The sequence below is a fragment of the Stegodyphus dumicola genome, chromosome 10 (genome assembly GCF_044657685.1).
Source record: "Stegodyphus dumicola isolate Sdum_Otavi_A_Nest chromosome 10, ASM4465768v1".
Taxonomy (NCBI): domain Eukaryota; kingdom Metazoa; phylum Arthropoda; class Arachnida; order Araneae; family Eresidae; genus Stegodyphus; species Stegodyphus dumicola.
The window spans coordinates 79,518,064-79,544,223 of NC_140777.1; the positions used below are offsets into that span (position 1 = coordinate 79,518,064).

The following is a 26,160-nucleotide window of genomic DNA, read 5'->3' on the forward strand; positions in this document are numbered from 1 at the left end:
TACGTGCCTTTTTAGAAAGACACTAAACACAATAAATTTTCCTCACAACCTAATCCAGACCAACTAATCTATTTCATTTGTGTTGTGTATTTAACCGAACAACTCCTAATTCAAATTTAAGGGTGTACTGGTGAAAAAAGTCATGTGTAAGGTAAAATAAAACATACAAATAATTATTCCAATGAAACATGACATTTATTTATAAAGAGAAAAATCATGTAAATTTAAAATCATTAAAATGATACTGAGAAAATATTGAATAATAAAATAAAGAAAAAATATTGATTTGTACCCAGGAAAAATCAAAAAGGAACCCATCGTAGGATATATATTGCACATTCCATTTCTATTAAGTTTAACATTTTATCACCGAAATCTATTCCTATTTCACTTTCTTAATTATATAGTTGAATTATCTTCATACAGGTTATTTGATAACTTTTGTTAAACACTTATTTTTCAACATATTGCACATAAACATCAATAAAAAAACAACTTTTAACGAAATTCCTAGCTAGGAGACTTTACTAATAATTAATTTTAACAAAATATTTTAATTCCTAAAGTTATACGAAAACAAAAAAAAAAAAAAAAAAATTAGCTAACATTTCTTAACTCTTAAGAATTAAAACAAATTGGGTAATTATTAAGATTTGGGATTAAGAAACTATTCAATTTTGGATCCAACTACAGCTCTATAATAGTAGCAAACTATTTGGTTTATAAGCCTTTTCAAAAAGGATATTACATTAGTACTTCCTACATAATAATCTTCTGAACGCGTACAAGAGTTGAGAACAAAATTAATGTGTCTAAAATTCGATGGAAATCAAATTGTTCAGAAGAAAAATTAAGGTGAGAATTAATTAATTAGGATTTAACAAACTAGAGTTTTCATAAAGGTGGACTTAGCTGATTCGTTGATATGAAGCCTGGGTTATCCGGAAACAGGATCAACGTTAAGCCAGGAGCTGGAACAACCGGACAGAATGCTGATGAGAGGAACCGAAAGTTCTAGAGTTACGCTTAGATGATATGCAGACTTAATGATAACTTCGATGACCAGTATCTTTAAGGACATCTTAGATGACAGTTAAAGACATCTTCGATGACAAGTGGCCTTTGAGACATCTTGATGACAAGTATCAGGCGTAGGTCTACCTCAGTTATTGAAGACGCTCACCAGTAAAGACACCAAAGATCAAAACATCCTCCAGACCTCTTCTGGGACAAGTGGCAATCCCCTGCTCACATTTCTTGTATAATAGAGAGAACTCTTAGGAGCACAATTCGAATTTAGAAGACATTTGACTGTAAGTCGGACCATTGTAGCTGTAAGTTGATCGAAAAGTGAATCTGGAACCAGTAGATTAATTTAACTAAGCAGGAACCTACTATTGGCCATGATTTAGTGGTCGAGTAGATTAAAATTTAATGTCCGTGAAGTCTTGCAAGGCCATTTGGGCGAACGGCCCCCATAGTTTCGCCGTGAAGCCAATCAGCCTTCCAGAAGTCTGAAACATAGCTTGCAAGAGCAAGCAAAAGTCGAGCATTAAGTGTCAAGTGTAAAAAATCTGTCCTTCAATGCAAAATACTGTGTTTTGTTTTTTTGAATAAATCTCTTTTTTACAGAATTTGCTATTTCATGAATTCATCAGCTTACTGTATCATTTGGTAATGGAATATCATTAAGTTCATTAGCCTCTTTTTCAGTTGAATAATGTTAAAACGATATCTTTAGTTGCTAGTAATATAAGGTTTTCTTCAATATTGTGAGCCTGTCCAGACTCTGCAATTCTTAAGCTTACTCGGTTACTAGTTTCCAAAGCTTTTTCCTTTGAAGTAACAAAACCTTTCATTACTGGTTACTATTTTTGAGCTCCAATAGTTTCTTTTAAAAATATTCTTCATATTTATCCTTTAAATTGCATGCATAGATTCAAGATATCTTTTAAGAAACAATGGTTTCATACTTTGATAGGATAAAAGTTCACCGTGCAAACAATGCATAGAGGTTGAGGGTCCATTTCATCTGCATTCCAAGTAAACCCAAATGATAAATAACTTTCTTTATATTTTCTATAAACAATTTTTCTTTTCAATATTCTTAGTGTCAGTAAATTGTCCTGGATCCATCACCTATGAATCATCACTTTTCTGCTTAGCCAATCCTCGCATGTTTTCAATTTTGAAAATCTAAGTTCGTTTTCTTATTTTTTCACAAATATTTAAACACATAGTATATTGCGAGTTCTTCAAAACAAATGATAATATTCCCAAATTGCATAGAAAAATAAGGAATGCAAAGCAACAAGATGACAAAATACCTCCTGAGACAGCAAATTGACGTAAAAAAATGATTCTAATAGAAAATACAGCAATATGATCCCAGAAATGGTGAAAGTGAAGTGTAGATAAGCTAATAAATTGATTAACTCTAAAAGAATTAATGAGATCTGTTATCTTCTTATAGGAACTTATTTTTATTCCCTATTAACTAAAGCATCCATTTCCATTACTCCTTTTCAAAACATCATTTATGACAAATTTTGTTATGTCTATGGCTAAAAAAAACACTTGTAAAAACAAGAATTGATTCTTCCACTTAAATCTATGAGCTATTGACCTTGAACAAAGCTTAGATCTCATACATTTATAAGTGTTAGAGTAAAAACTTAAACAGGATATTGGGTAATTAAAATATAACAACATGCCAAACAAGTATTAATTTAGAAGTCAAACAACAAAAATCAGCATTGTATTTTCAAATTTTCACACTGTGAAAATTTGAGGATATTGGGGTATTTAATATTTTAATTTAATAGTTAAAAATACTTTGTTTCTTAATGTACCACCTATTTTTCTCTTGCATACCGCCAGTTGAGAATCACTGCTCTAAGCTATTAGTTTCACCCTGTATGTCATTCTTTGCCAACCAGTATAATATATCATAATAAATGTTACACTATTGCAAGACATTAGTTTCTAAGTTAGGTGAAAATTTTATTATATCATCCAGATTAAAAACCTGTTGACATGTTTAATGCAATAGTAATGAAAGCACTGAAATGATAGGCTTGGCCTTACTATTATAATACAAGTATGATCCATTCACATCAGCTATGTCAATTGCCTGACTGTTTTCAAACATCCAGTTCTATCGACACTGGTTCCTGTCCTAAATTTCCTTATCAAAGGCTACATATGGTATATGGATACTGGAATATGTGCGTCACCACTTCACATTTTTAACTGATGAAAACATCTATAATCTCATGGAATCAGATTTGGAAATACTAGGATTGGATCAACATTCAATCTTGCAGATGTTCATCCAGATCCTTAGAACCAAATATCAATATGGTGTGGCATCGTTAACAAGTAACAACTGAGCATACTGATCTATGTCTCTGCATTGCGTTTCAGGTGACTTCCATTTTTCTTATGGGCTGACTTTTTTTTTTTAACAGTAATTTCCATATACTGCCTTTTGCTCAGTTTATATTGTACCATTATTGTGTATTTCTACAACAACATCTTCAGATTCACTTCTGTGATCACTTCCATGATGCTTGATGATATTCCAGTCATCATGCTTAAAACAGTAGAATAACTCTGTGTGCTGTTTTTATCTGGGGCATTTGCCTCCCCATTAACATCTGCAATCTTTAATGCATTTCTTTGGGTGGTATGCTCTCAAGAAACACAAACTTGATAATTTCACACTACAAAGCAGATCATTTTTATGTCATATATCATATCTATTCGAATATCATTTTGGAGGAAGTGATACGTCATTTGATGCGAACAATTTAAGAAATCAACTGATCTGAATTCAGGCACCCTTTCATGTATACAGATGTTATTCAGTAATGGCTGATTGGTGAGCAGGTGGTATAATATTAATTCCTCTCCTGACTGTTTTCCTTTTTGTTTTAATATTGTTATTATTATTATTACTTTTGTATGTCTTTACATATATTCTTATATGGGTTTTTTTTTTTTTTTTTTTTTTTTTTTTTTGTAAATTTAGACTGAAGAACAGGTTTCTATGGGATCATTTTTGATGTAGAATTAATAGTACGGTTTTGAAATGAACTTTTCTTATTAATACATGTATTTACCATCTTTATCAAATGTATGCATGATTTTTAAACATGCATGTGTAATAAATTTCTAATACTATTTTCCCTTGTTCTTTTTCTATGAATTTTTCCTCTACCTTCCTCTTATTGTGCAAATATTGTTGACAAAATGAAATTGAAAAGTGAATATTAGTTGTACTAATATTTTTTTTTTTTTTTTTAATTCTTTAGCGAAAAACAAATTTTCTTTATCATACATACATATGTGATTGTTGTTCGTTGTTATAGGTATTGACACATTGATTTTTGAGTACTGTTGTAATTTAAATGATATTTAATAAATATATTAAACGTTAAAATGTAGCTTTTTTAATAATTTAAATCCACTCAGTTAAAAAGTATTCTTTGTTGACATGCTTAGTTAAAAAAATAAGATATTTGTAAATTTGTCTGAAATAGTTTTAGTTCAGACTCTCAAAATTTATTTGATAATACCTACAGATTTTAAATCTTTTTCATTCTAATTTCATTATTTGTTGATATATTTGTTGCTTTTGTTAAATTGAATTTTTTATTTAATTATAAGCTTTGATGTTGTAGTGTTATATAAAAGAATGTAGACTTCAAATCAAACTAAATTATTTATAGCTTTTCATCACCAGTAATCTTTTAACTTAGATACACTGGCAACCAGATTTTAATTGTTACATAATTAGCATTTTTACTGTCATCTGTCATTAAAATTAGAAAGAAATATGACCAAAATTGCAATAAGCATTTTATTTTTGTTAATTGTTCTATGCTTTATTTAAGTGTGGAATGACTGAAGTTATGATGTTTGCTAGTAGGTACTTGTCCATTTCTAAAGGCAAAAAGAATCAATGAATTGATGCATTAATTATTGACAGAACTCTACTCAGTATAACTGAATATGTAATGAGTTTCCTGTGTCAGTATCTATATTTGGAATATCCATGGAATAAGTGTTCATTCATTCATTCATTTATACAAGCATTTATCTAATTTATTTAACACATTTCAATAATATCACACATACAATATCACAAAATGTCATTAGATTTATAGATTTTGCTTTGTTATGTTCCTTAAGCAATTTCTACCATCCAGCTGAAACTATGAAGATATATATGCTGAGGGAGACCAAAATAAACAGAGTTATTTGAAAGTAATTATATTATACTTTATAACTACATATTTTAGTCTCCTTGAAAACTTCCTTTCCAACTTCCAAGCCCACTGCTGGAAACTTGTAAATGGTTCTGGAACTCTTGACATGGAATATTATTCAGAGCAACAACATATTTTCTTGCATATTATCCACATCATTAAATTGCCTTTTTCAATCCACTTAATTTTTTCAGAACTTCCTTTACCTCTGAAAAAAGAAAAAAATCATACTGAACCAACAGAAAATTTGGCGAGATATAAGCATTATATTTTTCTTCATCAAGAACTATCGGATCAAAAACGTTTCTTCAAAAATGTAATTTTTTTTTAAATATCAATTTTCTTTAGTAGTCTCTTGCACTTTCGCCAAAGTTTTCCTAATTTTTTCTTGTCACTGGATGTCTAAGTCATAGCAGTTTCATTTGACGTGTTGCCATTTTTTAATCTGATGTACTTAACATTTTTTTGAAGCATGAAAGCTGATGGAGATCTGGACAAAACTAAGCCAGCGATTTTAGTGGAAGTTCAAAGTAATGGATTGCTGTCTATTGAGTTAGATAGTGACAGATCACTCTGTATTTAATTAGATAATCAATAGACACAAATTATGAATAAGGCATATGAAAACTTAAATAGCTATCCAAGCTCTGAGATTATCCTACAAATTCATTGAAACTAACAGGAATGGTCATTTCAGCAGTCAAAAATCCGTAATTGAATATAAAAAACTGTCACTCTGAATCTAAGTGGTGTTCTACGATGGCTTTCATGGTGGTATTTTGTTGAACTTCACACTCTTTTAATATTTGAGTGTAATGAGTATAATGATCTGCAGATTTGAATCCCACAACTTTCCTTGCTGTTCTATAAAAGTTGGGTCCCAAATCTTAATCCTTTTTATCAAAATGAAAAAAGAGAGAGAGAGAGAGCAGTTAATTTGTAACTTCTTTTCAAAACCTTGCCTGGAATAGTGAAAATCAGGCTTATATAAAACCAAAGCAAAAGAAAGCTGTTATCAGAGCCTCTGAGGAGGGAGATATTGCATTCCACCAGTTTTAAGCTAAGCAAATCCTCTGCATTTCCCTGCAATTATAAGTCATGGTATAAGACATATGTTTTTATGGATCATATCCCTCACTTACATTAATAGAACTTAGATAAACTTTTATATAATTTAAGTTTAGAATTAAAAAAACTACATCTTTTTATTTCTAATATAGCTTAAATTTTTACTAGAGCTAAATTTTGCTTTCATTTGCACTCAGTATAATAAGATTAATTTAAGGCATAAACATTATGCTAAATTAAGTACCAATTATCTAAGCATCTCTTAGATGTTATAATGGCTTTTAATTGATAACATCAGACAGTTGTATTTGGGAAAGATATAAATTATTTCTTAACTTATTCGCTTATATATGTACTACACTCAAAATATTATTAACAAATCTGCCATATAGGGGATTCAGATTATGGAAACGTTTTTTAAAAAAATATATTTATTTATTTCTGTATTATTCAGAGTAATTTTTAGCAATTACCAGATGTTTTTAATGTATGGAATATAGTGGTGGAATACTATGCTATAAGAAACTATTGCGTGAAGGAGCAAGGAATTGTGGCAAGAGCTGATTACATTTCTCATTTAGTAGATTGCTTTCATATTTATCAGTTTACCCATGTGTTTCTTGTTTGTATGTGGGGGGAGGGGATCAGAATTAACTCACACTTTGATCAGTCCTGTGCCTCTTTATACAAATGGGTTGCTCCCACTTGTAATTACCTGCATTTAAAGGCTTCTATGGATTCAGGACAACTTTGGAGAATATAATTCTCTGTTACTATATCCCAACCTTCTTTTTATATTGCTTCACTTTATTGATACCCTTTCGTTTCATCCTGTGAACTTTTCTTATTTGCATAGTTTCAACTTATGATTTCTGTTTCAGTTATCAGTACTTAAGCATTTCAATTGTACATAATGCATGTATCTACCAATTTTATCTATGCTAATCTTGAACTATTTTGACAGCTATACTTGTACCTCTAGCATTTACCTAATTTGAACCTAGGAATTATCTTTCAATTATAGATATTCACAAATTCCAGTTTAACACATATCTTCCAGTCTTATCTATGCAAATTATGAACCACTTATTTAACATTCATATTTATACCTTTAGAATTCCTCGAATGAAAGCAGTTGTCAAGAATTTAATCATCAGTCTAATAACCCCCGAAATATGGACCAATTTTTTATATGTGACTTACAAGTATTATTTCTCAAATCATCCATCAAATTTTACTTAGCCAGTCATGCTTGTTTATGTTAGGTGGAAACCAAAAGGTTAGTCTTTGTTTTGTGCATACATGGAAATATTCTGTCCTATTCATATGCTGATACATGTAGAATTGGCTTAATCTGCATTCTGTAATGTATTTCTATAACTAGTCTTGTCATTTTCTCAAGCCTTGAATATTAATTAATACTTTTTTCATCATTTTTATCTTTTTTAAATCTGAAACAATTATAAATCTATATTTTAGTTTTTTCTTAATCATTTGTTTTAAATCAGAATGGAATTAAAAATCTCATCAGAATTATCATAGAAGTCATTAAACATAATGTCAGTATTTTTCTGATGTTGAATATAAGCATTATTCTGTCATGAAAGATTAGGTTAGAACAGAGAATTAAAGCATTTGAAGCTTGTTCTGTTGTATACCTAGCTTTGCAGTCACTAAGAACCAAAATTGAGTAATTTGCCAGTTTTCAATGATTTTATTCACTGATAGTCCCGATTATGTCATGAAAATTCAAAAATATATTATGGTATGAAATGCTTAAAGCTGATGAAAGTGCTGTCATATTGGTAACAGATTTATAATTCTTCAGATTGCCTGTAATTATTTCTTGAAAAGGGTCCAGCAGCCAAGTGGTTAAGACCATTAAATACTAGTAGTTGACCTGATCTGGTTTAAATCCAGGCAAACAAGCTGGCTGCAGTGGTTGGTTTTCATGGTTTTTCTATGTCTAATGTGAATATAAACCAGTTTTCCTCACAAAGTTATCTCTCCTTTTGAGCAAATAGCCCTTGTGACTTTGCCATATTCAAATAACTTAGCCTATCTTCTCTTGAAAACAGATATATTTGCTTCTGTCTTGCATAAAATTGCTTTAATTTCTAATAATTCTTAATAATGAAATGCTTAAAGCTGATGGAAGTGCTGTCATATTGATAACAGATTTATAGATAGGTAACAGTTTTATAATTCTTCAGATTGCCTGTAATTATTTCTTGAAAAGGGTCCAGCAGCCAAGTGGTTAAGACCATTAAATACTGGTAGTTTGACCTGATCTGGTTCAAATCCAGGCAAACAAGCTGGCTGCAATGGTTGATTTTCATGGTTTTTCTATGTCTAATGTGAATATAAACCAGTTTTCCTCACAAAGTCATCTCTCCTTTTGAGCAAATAGCCCTTGTGACTTTGCCATATTCAAATAACTTAACCTATCTTCTCTTGAAAACAGATATATTTGCTTCTGTGTTGCATAAAATTGCTTTAATTTCTTTTCAGTTAGTACTTATATTTTATATTTAGCATCATATTAAATAATGAGAATATTATAAATATGCTTCTTAATTGTTTGAATGCCAAAAAAGTGCTGAATTCATTTCAATTTAATTTTTAAATTCATTTTAAATTAAGTAAGAATATCTAAAAATCAAATCTCTGCACAATATTAATTTTTGTTTTATATTGCTTTCTATCATATGATTTTCCAGTAGCACTTCCTACCAATAAAATTATTCTTTATTCAGTGGAATCCAGGATTTGATTCTTCTACTCCAAACACTGTTACATTACATAAAATTAGATGTATTTTGATAACTAAAAGAAAATTGCATATCTTTGAATCTTTGCTGTAATATCAACATCTATGTAATGTGTGGACTAATTTCCTTTTTCAGGCTAAGTAATGGTTAAATTTTTGGTTTAACAAAGGACAAAAATCTCTCTTGCCATATAATGTTTAAGCATAATAGGCTCAATTCTAAAGTGTTTAATAACCATGTTGTTTTCCTTTAGAATAGTCTTTTTTTAATTAATAATGTATATGATGAATAATGATTTTTTGATAATTTTTAACCAGTTAACTGACAATGTTTTCAACTGGAATCATTTATAAAAGTATTATTTAATTTTTATTCATATTTTACATAATTATTATTTCATTTACTGCAGGAATGGAGCTATTTTTTAAATAATTTATTGCTCTAAAATATTTTACTGCAAATATCTGTCAAAAGACATTTTAGAGTGAGCATTTCTGACTTCCTTTAAATTTTCTGATTTAGATATTATGCAAGTTTAAAAAAACATTTAAATTGAAAATTACAGATAATTTTTAATAATTACTTAATGACAGCCTTAAAGATTGTATTAGTGTGCAGTATATATGAATTTATCAGTGAAAAAGTATATAAGCTAAGTATTCAGCATGTATCCAAGTGAAAACACATTAAAAAAAAAAAAGAAAAAGAAAAAAAGAAAGAACAAGTCAATTTTGCTCCTTTATATTAGAAGAAAAATTTGAGCAGATGATAATGAAATTAGAAAAAGTGAAATTCCTATCATAATTAAATTTGACTTGTCAACAGTTAAATTTGTAGATGACTTTATTTTATGTGTATCTTTAGGTGAAATACAAATTTTCATATATGAGGTTTTATAATGAAAATTCTCATATGCAAGATATAACAAAGTGTTAAAAAATGACAAATTTTAGATTACAGAAATAGATTGTTAAATGTGAAGATTGGGCTTTCATTGTTGTCAGAGTATGACAGCAATGAAATTATTGAACAATGAATGATTATTATTACCTTTAATGTTTTGATATGAATTATTTTCTGCATTGTTGAGCAGTATTGTAATATTTTTAACTGGTGTTTGTAAACATGTATTATTTCATTTGCAATGCATATTATGATTGTTGTTTAATATTTATAAATATCCATAGCAGTTTTACCTTAGTGTAATATTTTCATAATATCTTGTAATTATCAGTTCATAATTTTATCAAAAATTTATTATGAACAGACATTGAATTAGCATAGACATTGAGGTAATCTAATTGTATTGAGTGCTGTGATTGTGTGCCACTTGTTCCGAATTTCATTTCATTTTGAGCCAAAAAGATTAAAAATGCAAACTGGCTGCAAAATGTCTAAAATTCTGTCAATTTTTTGCACTAAAATAAGACTGTAAAATTTTTATTTTACAAGCGTTAATAAATGTCACTTCCAAATTTTTGGAAAAAGCAGAATTTTAGAGAATTTGCATCAAATTGGGAAAAAATTTCCTACCTTCAAATTTTACACCACAGGTAAGGATAAAAAACCTTTTTTTTTTTTTTTTTTTTTTTTTTTTTTTAATCAGGGCAAACAGTTCTATAGCATGCACTAGAGAGGAATGCTAATCCTGTGGTTATCTATAGGATAAAAATAATCACTCAAAGTAATTAATATGAATTTTTTTATTGATAAAAATAATCACTCAAAGTAATTAATATGAATTTTATTAACAGTTAAACAATTGTTTATATTTTATATAAAACTATGAGCAATATTTTATAGCTGAATCAAAATTTTTTGCTTACTCCATGCTGTCTGAAAGTAAAAGTTTTGAAATTAAATATATGAAACTTCAATTTTTAATATTCTTTTTTGAATAAACACGCTGAAACTACAGTCGAATTCGCCTTTAATGAGCAAACCTTTTGGTCCCATTCAATTAATGTTATTTAATAGTGCTAAAGTGAACCCCCAATTGTTTGAAAACTGAATATAAAAAACTGCATGGCTATCTTCAATTGAAACATTTTTTTGTACATCAGTATTTTTCTAGAATTTCTGCATGTTTTAACAAAAACATTACTAACCCTTGAAATCATCCATGTGTAGAATGATAGGAACCACATTCTACCCAGAAAGAAAAACATCTTTTACATCCTTTTTCTTTTATCTTCTCCTCCACTTTTTCATTTATTCTAAACAAAGGCTTTGCAAGACAGATGTGACACAAATTCTCAGGGAATAAGGACACAATAAGCATATTTAGATCACCATATGGGATGTGGAACATTGAACTAAAGCAGCGGTTGCCAACCAATGGTCCACGGACTACTGGTGGTTCGTAATAACTTTTTGATGGTCGGAAAAAAAAAATGGGACATTATTTATATTTTTATGAAGATTCAGTTTAAAAAATGATGAGTAACAAAACTTATTAAGGAATATGGATCATACTTTTTTTTTTTTTTAATTTTAGCTACTACTTTTAGCGAAATTCCTTCTGAATTTAGTGACTTTTTAGCTATTTTTGCAGGTGTATATAGCAACATTTGAAAGGGAGAGTTGGTGTGAATGACTGTGCTGCTGTTATCAATAATGAAATTCCCTTTCCTTTTGAAAAACAAACGTATGCTATTGTAGTCATTAATAACACAGTGTTTCTCGGTGCCAATTGGCAACTTAATGGATTTTTATGAGAACCATCTGCATTCTTGTTTATAATTGCATCACTGGAAGTTTCCGTTTTTGTTTTGTCTAACTGTTGATCAATGGTGCCATTGCGGAATAAACAATGATTATTATGTTTAATAATTCAAAATTGGCAGCATAACACTTTCAGTTTATTGATATTGCTTTGGGTTTGCGGGTTCATTCTTGCTTTTCGTGAAGTTCCTTTACAGTGATATGGTAATGTGAAGCTTTCTTTACAAGAACGTAAGACTTTTGTACGTTTTATATAATTTTTCAATGTGAACAAAATATATGCATCAGTGAGATGTTAATAGTGTTTTAATTGTTACTCATAATTAGGGGCGTAGCCTGAATTTCCATAAAGGCAAGCTGCTGAACACTAAATGTTTCGAAAATTATATTAACAAATGAAAATTAGAATTACATGTATTGGAAAGTTGAATATTGTTTTTGCGTATTAATATGTTGTTTTTAAGGTCTGATTTAAGGTTTTTTTTAATAATTCATATTAGTGGTCTGCCAAATATAAAATTATATATGTAGTGGTTCGTGAAGCTCTAAGGGTTGACGAACGCTGAACTAAGGAACATAAATGGATTCTCTCATCATTCAAATTCTTTTATTAAGTTATCAGAGTGAGCTCTTTTCAAGGTTGATACTATGATAGAAATTTTTGATATTCAGAGAAAGAGGAAGTAATGAATCTAACAAACTTGCGGCTTTAAAATGATGGTGATGCTGAATAGCTGATTCATCTTTTAGGGAATGGAATTTTTATCCTTATCAGTTTGTTTTGTTTGAATATAAATGTTGTTTCAAATTCTACCTTCCAAATGGGGGTTTAACATTCTTTGGGCAACTCAACCAGGGTAGTGGTTAGTGATTCTGACTGCAGTATCGAAAGTCCCAGAGAAGGCATGGATATTTACAAATGTATAGTGTCTGGTGCAGCATGCGGCACTCTAAATATGTGGTGAGCCATGAGAGGTTGTTGGTGGGGCAGAGAAGTAGGAGACACTTCGACCTCCCCCTCCCCAGATGCTCTTTCTCAAAACTGAGCTAAAGTCGGGCTGTAACCTATATGGCGATAAAGGCTCTTGTTGCAACTACAGGCACTTAGAACTCCTTGCCACAAGAAATTTCTTAATAACTGTGTGTATTAATAATTAAATTTTACTATTTTTTAGTTAGATTTATTATTTACTTCAGGTACAAGTGACAGTATTAATCAGTTTTTATATGTGTCTGATTCATCGTTCAATTTTTATTTTTCTTATCAAATTGTATTCTACTCTTTCTCTTATTTTTATTTTTCTTATCAAATTAAACATAGAAAACAAACTTTTGGTCCCTTGAAGTTCATTATAGGAAGGTTTGACTGTATTTGGAATTTCATCATAATGCTGTTTTAAATTGTTTTTTAAATACATTGTTCCAAATTAAAATGTTCCCACCAGCAACCCAGAAGTAAGGTCGCTGAACACTCGTATTTTGGTGCAGGATTCAAATTCCATCGAACAAGCTCGTTGCATGGGTATTTTCATGGCTTTACCCCATGTGTATACGATCTACTTCACCTTAGAAAGCCCTCTTGTAATCCAACAAAACCAAATTAAAACTGTTTTTGAAAATGCACAGCTTTAAAATGCTCCATTCCTTAATGTCAGTTGCTTTATAAGTTAACTCAAATCAAGAATAGATTTTTCTGTTACATCGCTTATTATAATTACTTTTTCCTCTATTTTTATGTTTATAAGAATAATATCAAAATTATATAAAAAGACTAATTATAGTAACATACTTTCTTTGTCAAGCGTATTATTATTATGAATGACATCTATAAAAAGTGGCCACAGTTGTTATTTTCTTAATCCAGATTTATACTTCTAGTTATAAAATTACTCTCATAATACGAGTCATTTTAAAACTGTACGTACAATAGAACAGTTTTAAAACGACAAATGGGAGAATTTTAAAAAACTAAAATCAGATCTTTTTATCAAGTTGTGAGTAAAACAAATTCCATTTCGTAAAATATTTAATTTAATGAATAAATAAATTCACAAATTTTTGTTGAAATCTGCATACTTTTGACAAGAAGTTTACTGTCTTAGGTAATTTTTCTGTACTTTATATAAAATTCAAGACATTAAGAACAAATTTAAAAAACAGCTACTTCTGCCCTAAACAGAATTGCTATTTTGGCAATTAATAGTTCCGTCTATGGTAAAAAAAAAAAAAAAAAAAAAAAAAAAAGAATGCTTAATTAAATTTGTAATTTGTCTATCAGAAATATATAAAGCATACGTGTAGAAATTATATATATAAAAGTACGAAAATTTTTTATGAACATTACTTGTTAAGAGTTTTTACTTTATGGGTTCTGTATACATGTTTATTTTTACAGGTGTTTTTCCATTTATGATATTGAAAATAGTTATGTATAGAATTGTTATGTATTGAAAATAGTTATGTTATAAAATACATGTTTAGAACCAACATTTTAAGAAATTAAGAAACCACCTATTTTAAACATCCTGCATAATACCTCTAAATTAAAACACAACCAAATGTGAAATTATGACTGTTCTCATTATGACGTAGCTTACACATTCTTTTATAAAATTTCATTTACAAGATGTTGTTAATGTTAAGCAAAAATAATAGTGTAAACTTTTGTTAATTTGCTGTTACCTATAATGGATAGATTTAAATTACGTGTATTGAAGACTGATTTATAAATATATAAATCCATATTAACAGTATCATTATAATATATGTTATATAAAAACGTTTTAGTTTTTGCATTATTCAATTTAATTGCTTAACTCATCTGCATGTCTATTTTTTAAAATTATATTTACATTGTAAGTTGTAGCAATATAATGCATTAGTTCTTTTATATTAGAAAATTAGAATAAGTAACATTGTCTGAAAATTATGATGTTGAAAACCATAAAGACCAAAAATGCACAAAATATATATGCAATATTTTGCATAACAACGCTGTTGCATTGTTAAGAATGTTCAGTTGGGAATTTGACAACCAACTGAATTTTAGCATTTTTCTTACAATTAGACATTTCATTGTCACTTTTTAAAACAATTTATATATTTTACTATAATATCATTCCTTAAAAAGGAAATTCTGTGATATTCATTTGCTATTAATAAACAGCATTTCTTAAAAATTTCATAGGCTTTGTTTTTCTGAAATACCTCTTTGTAACAAGATATAATGCATGTTTTTTCTCAGCTGTCAAATACCAAACAAAAGAAATCGCAATCTTATATAATAACACTTCTAAAAGGAGTTTTACCATTAAAAATTACAAAAAATATTTTTAAATATATTAAAAAATTATATAAACATGCAAGTTAGAAACATCTTTTACTAATTAATATTCATAAAAATGATCAGTTGGATGTATAATAAATAATTATTTCTGTTTCAGATAACTACATTATTGAAAAGTAAATATTTAATTTATCAAGACTTAAATATTAATAGTCAAAATAAACACTCCCATAATCCATTATGCACAAGGATATGTAGAAAAATATAAAATCCACAATTAATATAATCAATATTTTTATACTTAGTTTTAATAATTATATATAATGATAATTTTTGCTAAAAGCTAGTTTTGATTTCTTCTGTTCTCATCAGTTTCTGAGGCACAACTGTGTCTATAAATTTTATTTTGCTGGAACATGATGTTTTGAGTTAATTGAAAACAAATATATTATCTCTAAGGTGTAATAATTTTTATGAAGAAAAAAATTTTTAAATTATCCGAGATTCATTTCAAACAACCCGTGAGTTATCTGGCTAAACAGAAGAGGCCTTTAATAATTAGCTAATATTTATGATACATAAAATGGACTATCATTCAACTAGAAGAAATCAACTATTGCCAGCTATTACTACCTAAAAGTATAAACAAATAGAAACAATGAAGATAAGAATAAAAGTACAAATCATTTCCCACCACTTTAATTTATACTAGAGTTTTCACCTCTCATACATCAGTATGAAATGTTAACTTAATTACTATCCCAATTCATATTTTATATTAATGTGATGATACTGCAATTTTATTCTTAATATTTATTTATTCTGTATCAGTTCTCACTTTTTAGAACTTGAAACAAATTTTTTAATTCTTTCGGTCGATTGACCGACTAACAAATCACTTTTAGGATGAAGAATTTTAACACAATATTTCTTTTAAATTGTAACAAGAGAAAATTTCAATAAGTTATCTATTAAAACCGTACAGAAGCATTTTATTCCTAAAACATCTTCACATTTGGTTTAAAATGTATGAATATTTTAACAAAATGTCAATGAATGTCTGAAATGTATGAATATTTTAACAAAGTGTTCCTCACAATGTCTGCATTTTAGATCATCATTTCTACAGATTACATTTTGTAATAGAGAAACTTCCACTTATTTACAAATTCTACATGATCTGCATTGAAATTCCACCTTGAGAAATCATGTTCCACGTAGACTTTAAAATATTTTCATCAGTTAAATTTCTTTCATCAAATGGTTTATTCTAGAGTGAATGTTGGAATATAAAACAATGAATTCTGGCAGTTCCTGAGGTTATCTTTCAAATTCATATTTTAGTTGCATATGTTTTAATTTGATACTTTACTGCTAGTAGAACCTGCCTGTGGATCAGACTTCAAATGAGAAATAACATACAGATGAGAATTTTAGATGTACTTATTAGCATATTTTAAACTGATAATACAAGTATCTGGATATAACTAAAACATTAAATAACATTCTCAGTATCCAACAGAAAGATTTATACCAATTGCTTACACAGAGTGGCCTGAGATAAACACTACTCAAAGCAAGTAAGGAACACATGAATTGTGAGGCAATATTAAATAAAGTGACCCAAGATAAACAAAACCAGACATGGGACACTTCACTTTTTTTGGGGTTCAAGTTTATTTTGGTCTTGCTGCATGATTATAGAAGGAAAAAGTATTTGAAGACAAAAAATATTCAACTAAAGAATTGATACACTTTATTTACTTTCATTCTACATAAAAATGAGGTAATTACATGTTTCCCCCAATTTTTCCCTATACAAACAAGAACAAAAACTGTCTTGGGAAAAATTACAAAGCTGGAACACCGCCACCCAAAAGCAGCTTCAGCTAAAACACAACAGAACAGAAAATGCACCGGTCACAGAAATTCACAACGAACAATAAAACTCACAATGGCAACAGAACTATCAAGCAGTAATATTTAAAATGGGCCCATGCAGCATAATTTTTTTTTCGTGTTCAGAAAACATTTTGATTACACAAAAAAAGTGATAAATAGAACAGTGTTTTAAATTCACAGGGAATGTTAACAGCCTAAGGCAATATGACATAAGTACAACTGGCTCAGTTTAATCTCATCCTCAATAAAATTACACAACAGGAATGGCAAGAATCTATTAGTCACTGGTATCCATTAATATCAAATTTTAAAATTTTCTGCTTTCTACACAATTATTTAGGTTTACATTGCTTATCAAAATGTGTTTTGCTAATTTTTCATAATTTAAAACTTTATCTGATAATGCTTTTTATATATTACAAATTTAAGGTATATTAAAATTCACTTAACTTTAAAAACTTTTCCACTTAAGGCACTGTTAACTGCATAGTTTCTGATGCCTACCATTATGCCTATTGGCAAAAATGTATTTACATGAACATTCAAAGCCATCCCTGTTATAGTAATAATGTAACAGATGAACAGATTTCAAAGAAAATAAAAATATAAAGTAATTCCTTCCATACTAAGAATTTTATACATATAATATTACTGTTTTAAATGTTGAGCTTTTTCCCACCTCATCTCTTCATAAATGTTGTCAAAGTAAAATGAGTCCAATTAAGTAAATATATCATTTACTTTAATTTAAAAAAGTGTTTAAGGGTAAGTAGACAAGCCCATGCATTGATATGAATTTGATCATAAAAATTAAGTAATGCTTTCATTAATAAAATATAACCTAAGAGTTAAAAGTTTGTCATAAATACTTATATAAAATTTTTTATCACATCCAGACATGCATATCAAATATTATGTAAACATCATTAATGCAAGTTACCTATTAATATGTGTCTAATAAAATGAGGAATTTTAACTAAAATTTAGAAATCAAATGAATTATCTTGAAAATTCATGCATCTTCACATTTCTACTATGCACAGAATAAAACATTATTCTATATGAGCTTCAACCAATTCTTTTAAGGGAAAGAATGTGTAAATTTTCCAGGAAGTTTGATTATCCACTTAAATTATACATAAATCTGATTTTTTAAAAAAGTTTATAAATGATAAGTATAGCCAATTCTTACATAATTTATTTTTAGCTTCAAATGCAATTTGCATTAGCTTTGAAACAAGCTAATTTTGAATTTGTTTTGCAGTGTCATTCTAATGCTCCTTAGTGATAATGAAACAGACATAAAGATGACAAATTCAACAATTAATTAGCTTGAATTTACTAGTCTGTAAAACCTAATCAAAGGTTGTTGTTAGTACAAAGCAATTCATTTTTAAATGATGCAACATAATAAAATAAATTTAGAGTTAAATATATATTCCTAAATTTTCATAGCAAAGAAAGTCAAATATAAAACTCTGAATCTTCGAGGGATACAAAAAGTTAATTTTACCTATGACTCGATTAGAATTTTCAGTGTTTCACCGGGAAATTAACAAGTCATTTCTAAAACAGCCTACAAAACTGAATATACAGATTCAGTAGATCATTTCTGATTACAAAAACTCAGGTAACATAACACAATGTTCCAGATCCTTTTATTTAAATCATGATACAGGTATAGAAATGTATTTGTTATGTGCATAATAAAACTTATGCTTTTTAGTGATATTGAAAAGAAAACTAAATTTCTTCATCCAAAATGAATACATGTAGCTCACTAATTCATATATGACTAAAAATGCAGATTATATATAGAAGTTTGCCAACAAAGCATAATCTCTCATCAAGTCAGGAATTCTCAACCCAAACTACTCAGTATTGTAAATGTCTCACCAATTATGCTATGCTGTAAATATTTGTAAAATACAGAAGCTGTATAATTTATAGCTTTAATAAGGTCAGTAAATTATGAGAATTTTTGTATCTATCAAAATAAAATGCATTGAATAAAAAAGCTCATCATTTAAAACAAAGTAATACAACAATTTTCAGTACTAAACAAATTTCTTTTGATATAAAGAAAACGTAAAATCTCAAAACATGCAACATTCAGTATGTTATATTACAATGTAAATTTTGAATACACAATAAACACAGAGCTATGTACATTTTGCAGTTAGTGACACTTGTGCTAATGAGGCTGAATGGTGCATTGATTTATTTTCCTGTTGCTTTTAACACATCTAAGAGCTTATGGCAGTACAAAATTGGCACTTCAGGTGTTCAAAATGATAAACAAATATTTTCACAACTGTAAAAAGTTCATCACATGCAAATGATAAAACAAACAACAAATTTACAAACTTCAATGCAAGGAAGAAATAATGTCATCAATTGTGATGCAGACTTCAAACTTGTGCTTTATATTTTGAAGTAAAAGAGCTAAGAGTAACTTTTAGAGGAAGTGGGAGGTAGGGGATTATTAGATGCATTTACATGGAAAGTATTAAGTTGCCTGGAACTCTTTATATATATATATATATTGAAATTTAAAAAAAAAAAAATCTGACTTGTACTACTCTATGTTTCTGGGTTATTCAAGTACAATTTAAAATATTTTAATACAATAAATGCTTTTTAAAGCTCCTACTTGTGTTATGTTCAAAACAAATGAACAAGCAAAAGTAGGAAACTAAAATAAACTGTTATACAATATATCATGCAGATATATTGCAAACGTAAACTTAACATTTTAAAAATCCATTAACAAAACCTAAGATGACTTTCATACATAACTAATTGCATTAATTTCCATATTAAACATTAGAATCATTGCCACGTGTAAAGTTAACTTTAACAAAATTGCATACTTCCAAAATAATTTTATGAAGCACAACACTTAGTTTAAACAAATTGAAATTCAAGCAAGAATTTTGAAACTGAAGACTTTGGAGCAATAACAAGACTTCCAATTAAAGACTATTCTAGAATTAAATAATTGTATATAAAAATTATTATTCAGAACTGAATTTTTTTTATTCACAATTATATGAAATGCTTTTATTACCATTTTTAACATAAAATTAAAATCAATATCTTATGCTATAAAATAAATACTTACACCAGTACATATTTATTAAAGTATATCCATCCTTCCTTCAAAAATTAATTTATTTAAGTCATATCCTGGAAGATATTATGCCCACTTATCTTTTTCTGATTTGATATATCTATTAAAGTGTCAAAAAAAAGAGAGAGCTGAAGGAATTTACTACCCTAAGCATACCAGCTAAATTGCCATAAAACTAGCCATTTCATTATCAATTCACTTTTTTTTTTTTTTTTTTTAATATAATTTGATACATTATGAAATAAAGTTCAGCTACAATGCAGCATTTCTTTGGCTTATCTTAATATGTGTGTTGATGTATATATACTAAATAAAGACAGCTACATAATTATATACATATATATATACATACACACACAATATTGATGGATAATTTTAATTAAGCTTTGCTCTTATAGCCTTATTCAACAGGGGAAAACTGAACTATATAATGCACATGCACACATAGGCATCTAATAAATTTAATCTATCACTTAATGAATTATAGATCAGCTGAGGCATCTAATAAATTTAATCTATCACTTAATGAATTATAGATCAGCTGCTATAAATCTTAACATGATACACAATAAACATTTATTAAAATTTAACAAGGATTTGATTTAAAAGCTTATGATGCAGTTATTCTTTTCCACAGAGTTATGTTTAGCATTTTCAAAGAATCGTAATTCAAATCAAAGTATCAAATCATCTAATTATAAAATTACTAACAAAACAAAAATAGCATAATACCAGGGCCATCCAGGAAGTAGATTACGTTTCCGTCTGTGTCCGCTAGGGGCGGGGCTAGCGCGGCCATCTTGGGGTCAGAGCGTTGCGCAGCTCAGTCTGCATCTAGCCGTGCTAGTGAGAGGTTCGTGCTGTGCTCCGTTCAGATACTGTGACGGTTTGAAATGTCTGCGTTAATTGAAAATCCCGCGAGCTGCGCTCAGTAATAAGGTTTCTGACTGCAAAAAACTGTAAACCGATAGAAATCTATCGGCAGCTTCGTGAAGTGTATGGGGACAACATTATCACTGAAGGTGGAGTGCGTCAGTGGGTCATAAGATTTCAAAATGGCCGAACCAATGTTCACGACGAAGATCGAAGTGGGAGACCCAGCATAGTGACCGCCGAACTTCTCGAAAAAGTCGATGCTAAAGTCCGTGAAAATCGAAATTTCACAATAACGGAACTTTGAGTTTTCCACAAATTTCGCGAAGTTTGTTGCACGAAATCATCAGCGAAAAGCTTGGTTACCACAAGTTTTGTGCAAGATGGAAGGCAAGAAGAGGTAACGAAGTGGTTGAAGGCGCAGGCGGCCGAATTTTTCGACGAAGGAATTTCCAAGCTCGTACATCGCTACGATAAATGCCTTAATTTGTATGGTGACTATGTAGAAAAGTAGTAGTAGTGTGGCTTTCATCTGTATATAATAAAATTTGTTTCCTATACTTTGTTTATTTTTTTATTCCAAAATGTAATCTACTTTCTGGATAGCCCTCGTAACAAACTACAACTTTAGATTATTGCTATTTATCAATGCACAATCTTTGTAACTCATTCCTCATGCAATGCTTATATTGCTAAAAAAATATCACTTCTATTATGTTTCTGAAAATACATCTAAAAATTTCTCACAGTATATTTATTTTCAGATTTCAAATTTTAAATATTCCAAAAGCACAGTTTATTTTAAAAAGTCTCCTTTTTGCCCTTAAGTCTTCAGTTCATAAATTTGATATTCACTAATGATTGGGTAATAGTACTATCGATTCACTGATGCCAATAATTTTAATATGAAATATTTGCCCAACAAATAGATTTAAGCAGCAGCAAAAGAAAATATTAGCAGACAGTACATAAAGCTTATACCACTTTTATATATTAAAAAAAAATTAAATACAAAAGGAATGTCAAAGGATGTCACTGTATGGAATGTTTAGAAGGAGACAAAAGCTTCCATTTACAAAAAATGTCAAACTGCAGTCAATTTTACCAACATGCAATATTATGTAACAGTAGTTTCTCTAAAGGTAGAAGGGAGAGATAAAATTTTAACATTTTAGTAATTAAGTATGCTAAAAATAAACTTAATGATAATTATTCAATTTTCATTCTAAAACTGCAATTAATGATTATTTTCACCATATTATACATTTTAGAATGCAAATACATCTGTTACATATATAAATAATCTGTTTACAGCATAGGTATTAAAAAATCTGATACCTATGCTTCTCACCCCCTATTTAACTGAAAAGAGCTGTCGGTTCAAAATATTAATTATTGCTCTATAAAAATTTATAATAAAAGATGTTTTTATTCGATACTTGAACACAGTTTTTATAGCAGTTTTTAAATTATTAATTCAAAGCCGATTTTATAGAGTTATTGCAACACAAAGTTAAAATGCATAGGTAATATTTTGGCATTGACATTGAAAACTGTCTCCAATCAACACTAAAACATTTACACATGTACAAAATTGGCACCAAACACTTTATTGACCCAGTAGCACCAGTCTTGCATAGCACTGCATTGCATACTAAGTCTTCTGGCCACCTGCAAAGATGCTGAAGGGCAGAACAAGATACATGCTACAGCATAAACTGTTTTAACCCCTTAAGTTATGGACTGGTGTTTAAAAGTCATTTTAGGATTTTAGAGTGTAGTGCATGAAGTACACAAAAATTCTCAAAATGCAACACTGAAAACAAAACTTTTTTCACCATTTCTAAAACGAATACACAATTTTGATTTAAAAAAAAAAATTCTTTATAATTTCACAACTGCAAATCAGGACTATATGTTTTTAAGCTTAGACTACTCAAAGGGTTAAAATTTAAAATGAATTTCACAAGTTGACACATCTTTAGGTGACAACAAATGAAAAGTATGCCACCGGTAAAAACTAATGTTTCCAAAGAAACCCACACATGATCAATGATCTCCTCGCAACAGTTCCATGAGAAGGTTAAAGCTGGGCATATCACCAGCTTTCTGCTTTGTCGTCAAAGAGTCTTTACCGACTTGACATGCACGTTCAAGTTCAGGAAGACGAAGCAGAAGTTCTCCAAACTTGCTTGGATGATGAGGGTAATGGGAGCCTGTATAGTTCTGGAGAGCTTCAAGAACTTCCTTCTGACAAGCACGTACTTTATCGGGCTCTTTCAATCCATGGGCATCTAGAAAGAATCAATTATAAATATGTAGCTCTACACAACTACAGTCAAAAGTCGTTAATCTGGACTCGTCGGGACTTCGCCGATTCCGGTTTATCGATTTTTCCGGATTATAGATCATCAGTTTAAATCTGGTAAGATGGCATGCAGAAATTACAAAATTAAAAATATGAAACCGTAATTTATGAAATAAAGAACAATTATGATCTAAAGGGTATCAAAATTTACAAAAAGAAAAAGCTTAATATTTATTTGTTTACTTTATTAAACATTTCCTTCAATGTAAGTTGCTTCCTTTCATGTGATAATACTTTCTCTTTAATTCTATTAAACAGACATAATTTCTTGTTTAGTTACAAAGTTCCACTGTTCAAGTCCTATAATTGCTGTGTTGAGAATACGGACTAATTTGTCAATCGAAATGTTTTCGTTTTCAATAACCTCTGGGTCACTTTCTTCACTATCGGAAGCGAATTATAATGACGAGGAACTTAATTTAAACCATATCAAAGACCTTAGTACGGAATTATAAACCAAATAAAATAAAAACATCTGCTCTGAAGATAAGGATAGTGCTGACAGATCAACTTCCAATCCGCAGCCAGCGTGAAATTGATAAACAGATTTCGGATTTCAAAACATACTTTCGCTTTGTAGATACAAATTACATATTAGTAAATATATATCGGAAATTCTATTTGACATAATCTTTCTAATCTATCATAATCTAATAATGACGTTTCTGCACCCCCCCCCTCGGCCGCAGAGCAGCGTGAAATTGATAAACAGATTTCGGATTTCAAAACATACTTTCGCTTTGTAGTATATCGGAAATTCTATTTGACATAATCGAAAGTTCAAGCTTACTTTTATAAAATTGCTCTAACAGTCTGCAAAAAATAATAAGCCGGATCCAATTCGAAGATTAAGGAACAACGCAATCTGCAACATTAAATGGATTAGATAACTTTAGCTTAGCGTATAACTCCGTTACACATTAAACGCGCATGCGCGCAAACATATTCGCAGCTGTAAGGGTCTTATGCGCTCTCGTAAACGCCTGTGCGCATGCGTGAACGCGACGCATGCGCAGAAAGTTTGTAGCTTTGAGGTCCGGATTATAGATCATTCCGGATTATGGGTGTCCGAATTAACGACTTTTGACTGTATAACAATTTTTTATTTACCATGAGCATGACACATAATAAATGTGGCGTTCCGACAGATACTTCAACTGCTATTCATGAGATGGCGCCATGTGAAAAATCCAGTTCTTAATCGGAGCCTGTTTAATATAAGATGGCCTGTTTCAGGAAATAATTTTAATGCTGCAGTTAGGTGGCGAAATCATGGAATGTGTGACTTAACCTTCCAGCACGTGCATATGCGCAAAATTTACAACAAATTCAATTTTTAATGCATATTTTTCGCATAGCGAAGCTGAGATGTCTGAAGGTCATTTCTATTCCTCCTTTCTACCCTACCCCACATCATGGAATATGCCAACAGGAAGGAAGTCATTTAACTTTTTTTTTTTTTTTTTTAACTGGGCTTTTGTGCTACGTGGCAGCTTTTCCATAAAAGTTAATGGGACGCGCGTGGTCGTGTTTTAAAATTCGGAAAATTTTTTTTTTCTCAAATATTTTGTAATTTTGTGTTGTTAATTGGCATGTATTCTTTTAATTTGAATACATTTGGCTCTGTAAATTTTTTAACGGTTTTCATGGCAAAAAAATATGTGCAACCAGCTGATTTTGCTCGGATTCTTCAAGAATTATTTGAAGAAGAAACGGGAGACAAGGAAACCTTTGTATGGGAGAACAATAGAGATTTCCATTCCTTATTTTCTTTTATTTCTATTTTTTAGAAATAAATAAAAACATTAAAGTTAGTTTAAATGCATTTTTGTAACCAGTAAGAAGTAAATTTCCTTGCAGAAGTAAGTAATGCTAAACTTACTTTTTTTCCCAGCAAGGTGTTTTCCTTTTTTTATTGTCTATACTTGACTTTGATGAATATTAAAATTAGCTTCGATTTTAAAATATAATTATTAAATAATAAATTTAAAATTTTCTATAATGAAATACATCACTGCATTTCCATCTCACTAACATAAGAACTTAAATAAAATTAATTATATTTGAATGTGATATCATTTGTATTTTGCAACAATAAGATTAATACAGTCAAAAGTCGTTAATTCGGACACCCATAATCCGGACCTCAAAGCTGAAAACTTTCTGCGCATGCGCCATGTTCACACATCCGCATAGGCATTTATGCGTGTGCGTAAGACCTTTACAACTGCGCATATGCGTGTGCGCATGTGCAGAACACGTTTTCGCGTGCGCGTTTAATATATAACGGATGGTATAAGCTAAAATTATCTAATTATCTATTTCAGTTAATGTTGATGATTGCGCTGTTCTTTAACCTTCGAACTGGATCCAGCTTATTACTTTTTTCAGACTGTAAGAGCAATTTTATAAAAATAAACTTGAACTTTCGATTATGTCAAATAGAATTTCCGATGCTGGAGCTCCCAAAGGATCTACAAAACGAAAGTATGTTTCAATGTCCATCAAACAAAAAGTGGAATTGCTGCAAAAAATGGATAAAGACATGAAGAAGGTGACAGAGAGGTTAGTGAAAATGAAAAAATTTTGATTGACAAGTTAGTCGGTATTCTCGGCACAGCAATTACGGGACTTGAACAGGGGAACTTTGTAACTGAACAAGAAATTGTCTGTTTATAGAATTAAAGAGAAAGTATTATCACATAAAACGAAGCAACTTAAACAACTTACATTGAAAGAAATGTTTAATAAAGTAAACAAAT

The 26,160-nt window shown here is 29.5% G+C and overlaps 2 protein-coding genes across 10 annotated transcripts in view; one reads left to right on the forward strand and one right to left on the reverse strand.

Moving 5' to 3' along the window:
• LOC118194069 (cytosolic phospholipase A2-like) overlaps positions 1-14,083 on the forward strand; it is a 77,086-nt gene extending 63,003 nt beyond the window's left edge. For all 6 annotated transcript variants that reach the window (XM_035365255.2, XM_035365257.2, XM_035365259.2 and 3 more), the window contains one exon: positions 4,034-14,083. The gene's annotated coding sequence lies outside the window, so the exon portion shown is untranslated. The remainder of the gene's footprint in view (positions 1-4,033) is intronic.
• The window catches only part of Hr39 (Nuclear hormone receptor FTZ-F1 beta), a 279,902-nt gene continuing 259,087 nt past the window's right edge, over positions 5,346-26,160 (reverse strand). For 3 of the 4 annotated variants that reach the window (XM_085825118.1, XM_085825120.1, XM_085825119.1), the window contains exon 10: positions 16,856-23,324. In XM_085825118.1, the coding sequence (XP_085681244.1) occupies positions 23,080-23,324 (245 nt within the window). In that variant the 3' untranslated portion in view covers positions 16,856-23,079. Of the gene's footprint in view, positions 5,482-16,855; positions 23,325-26,160 lie in introns of those variants that run through there. The other variant, XM_085825122.1, reaches the window with a different exon arrangement.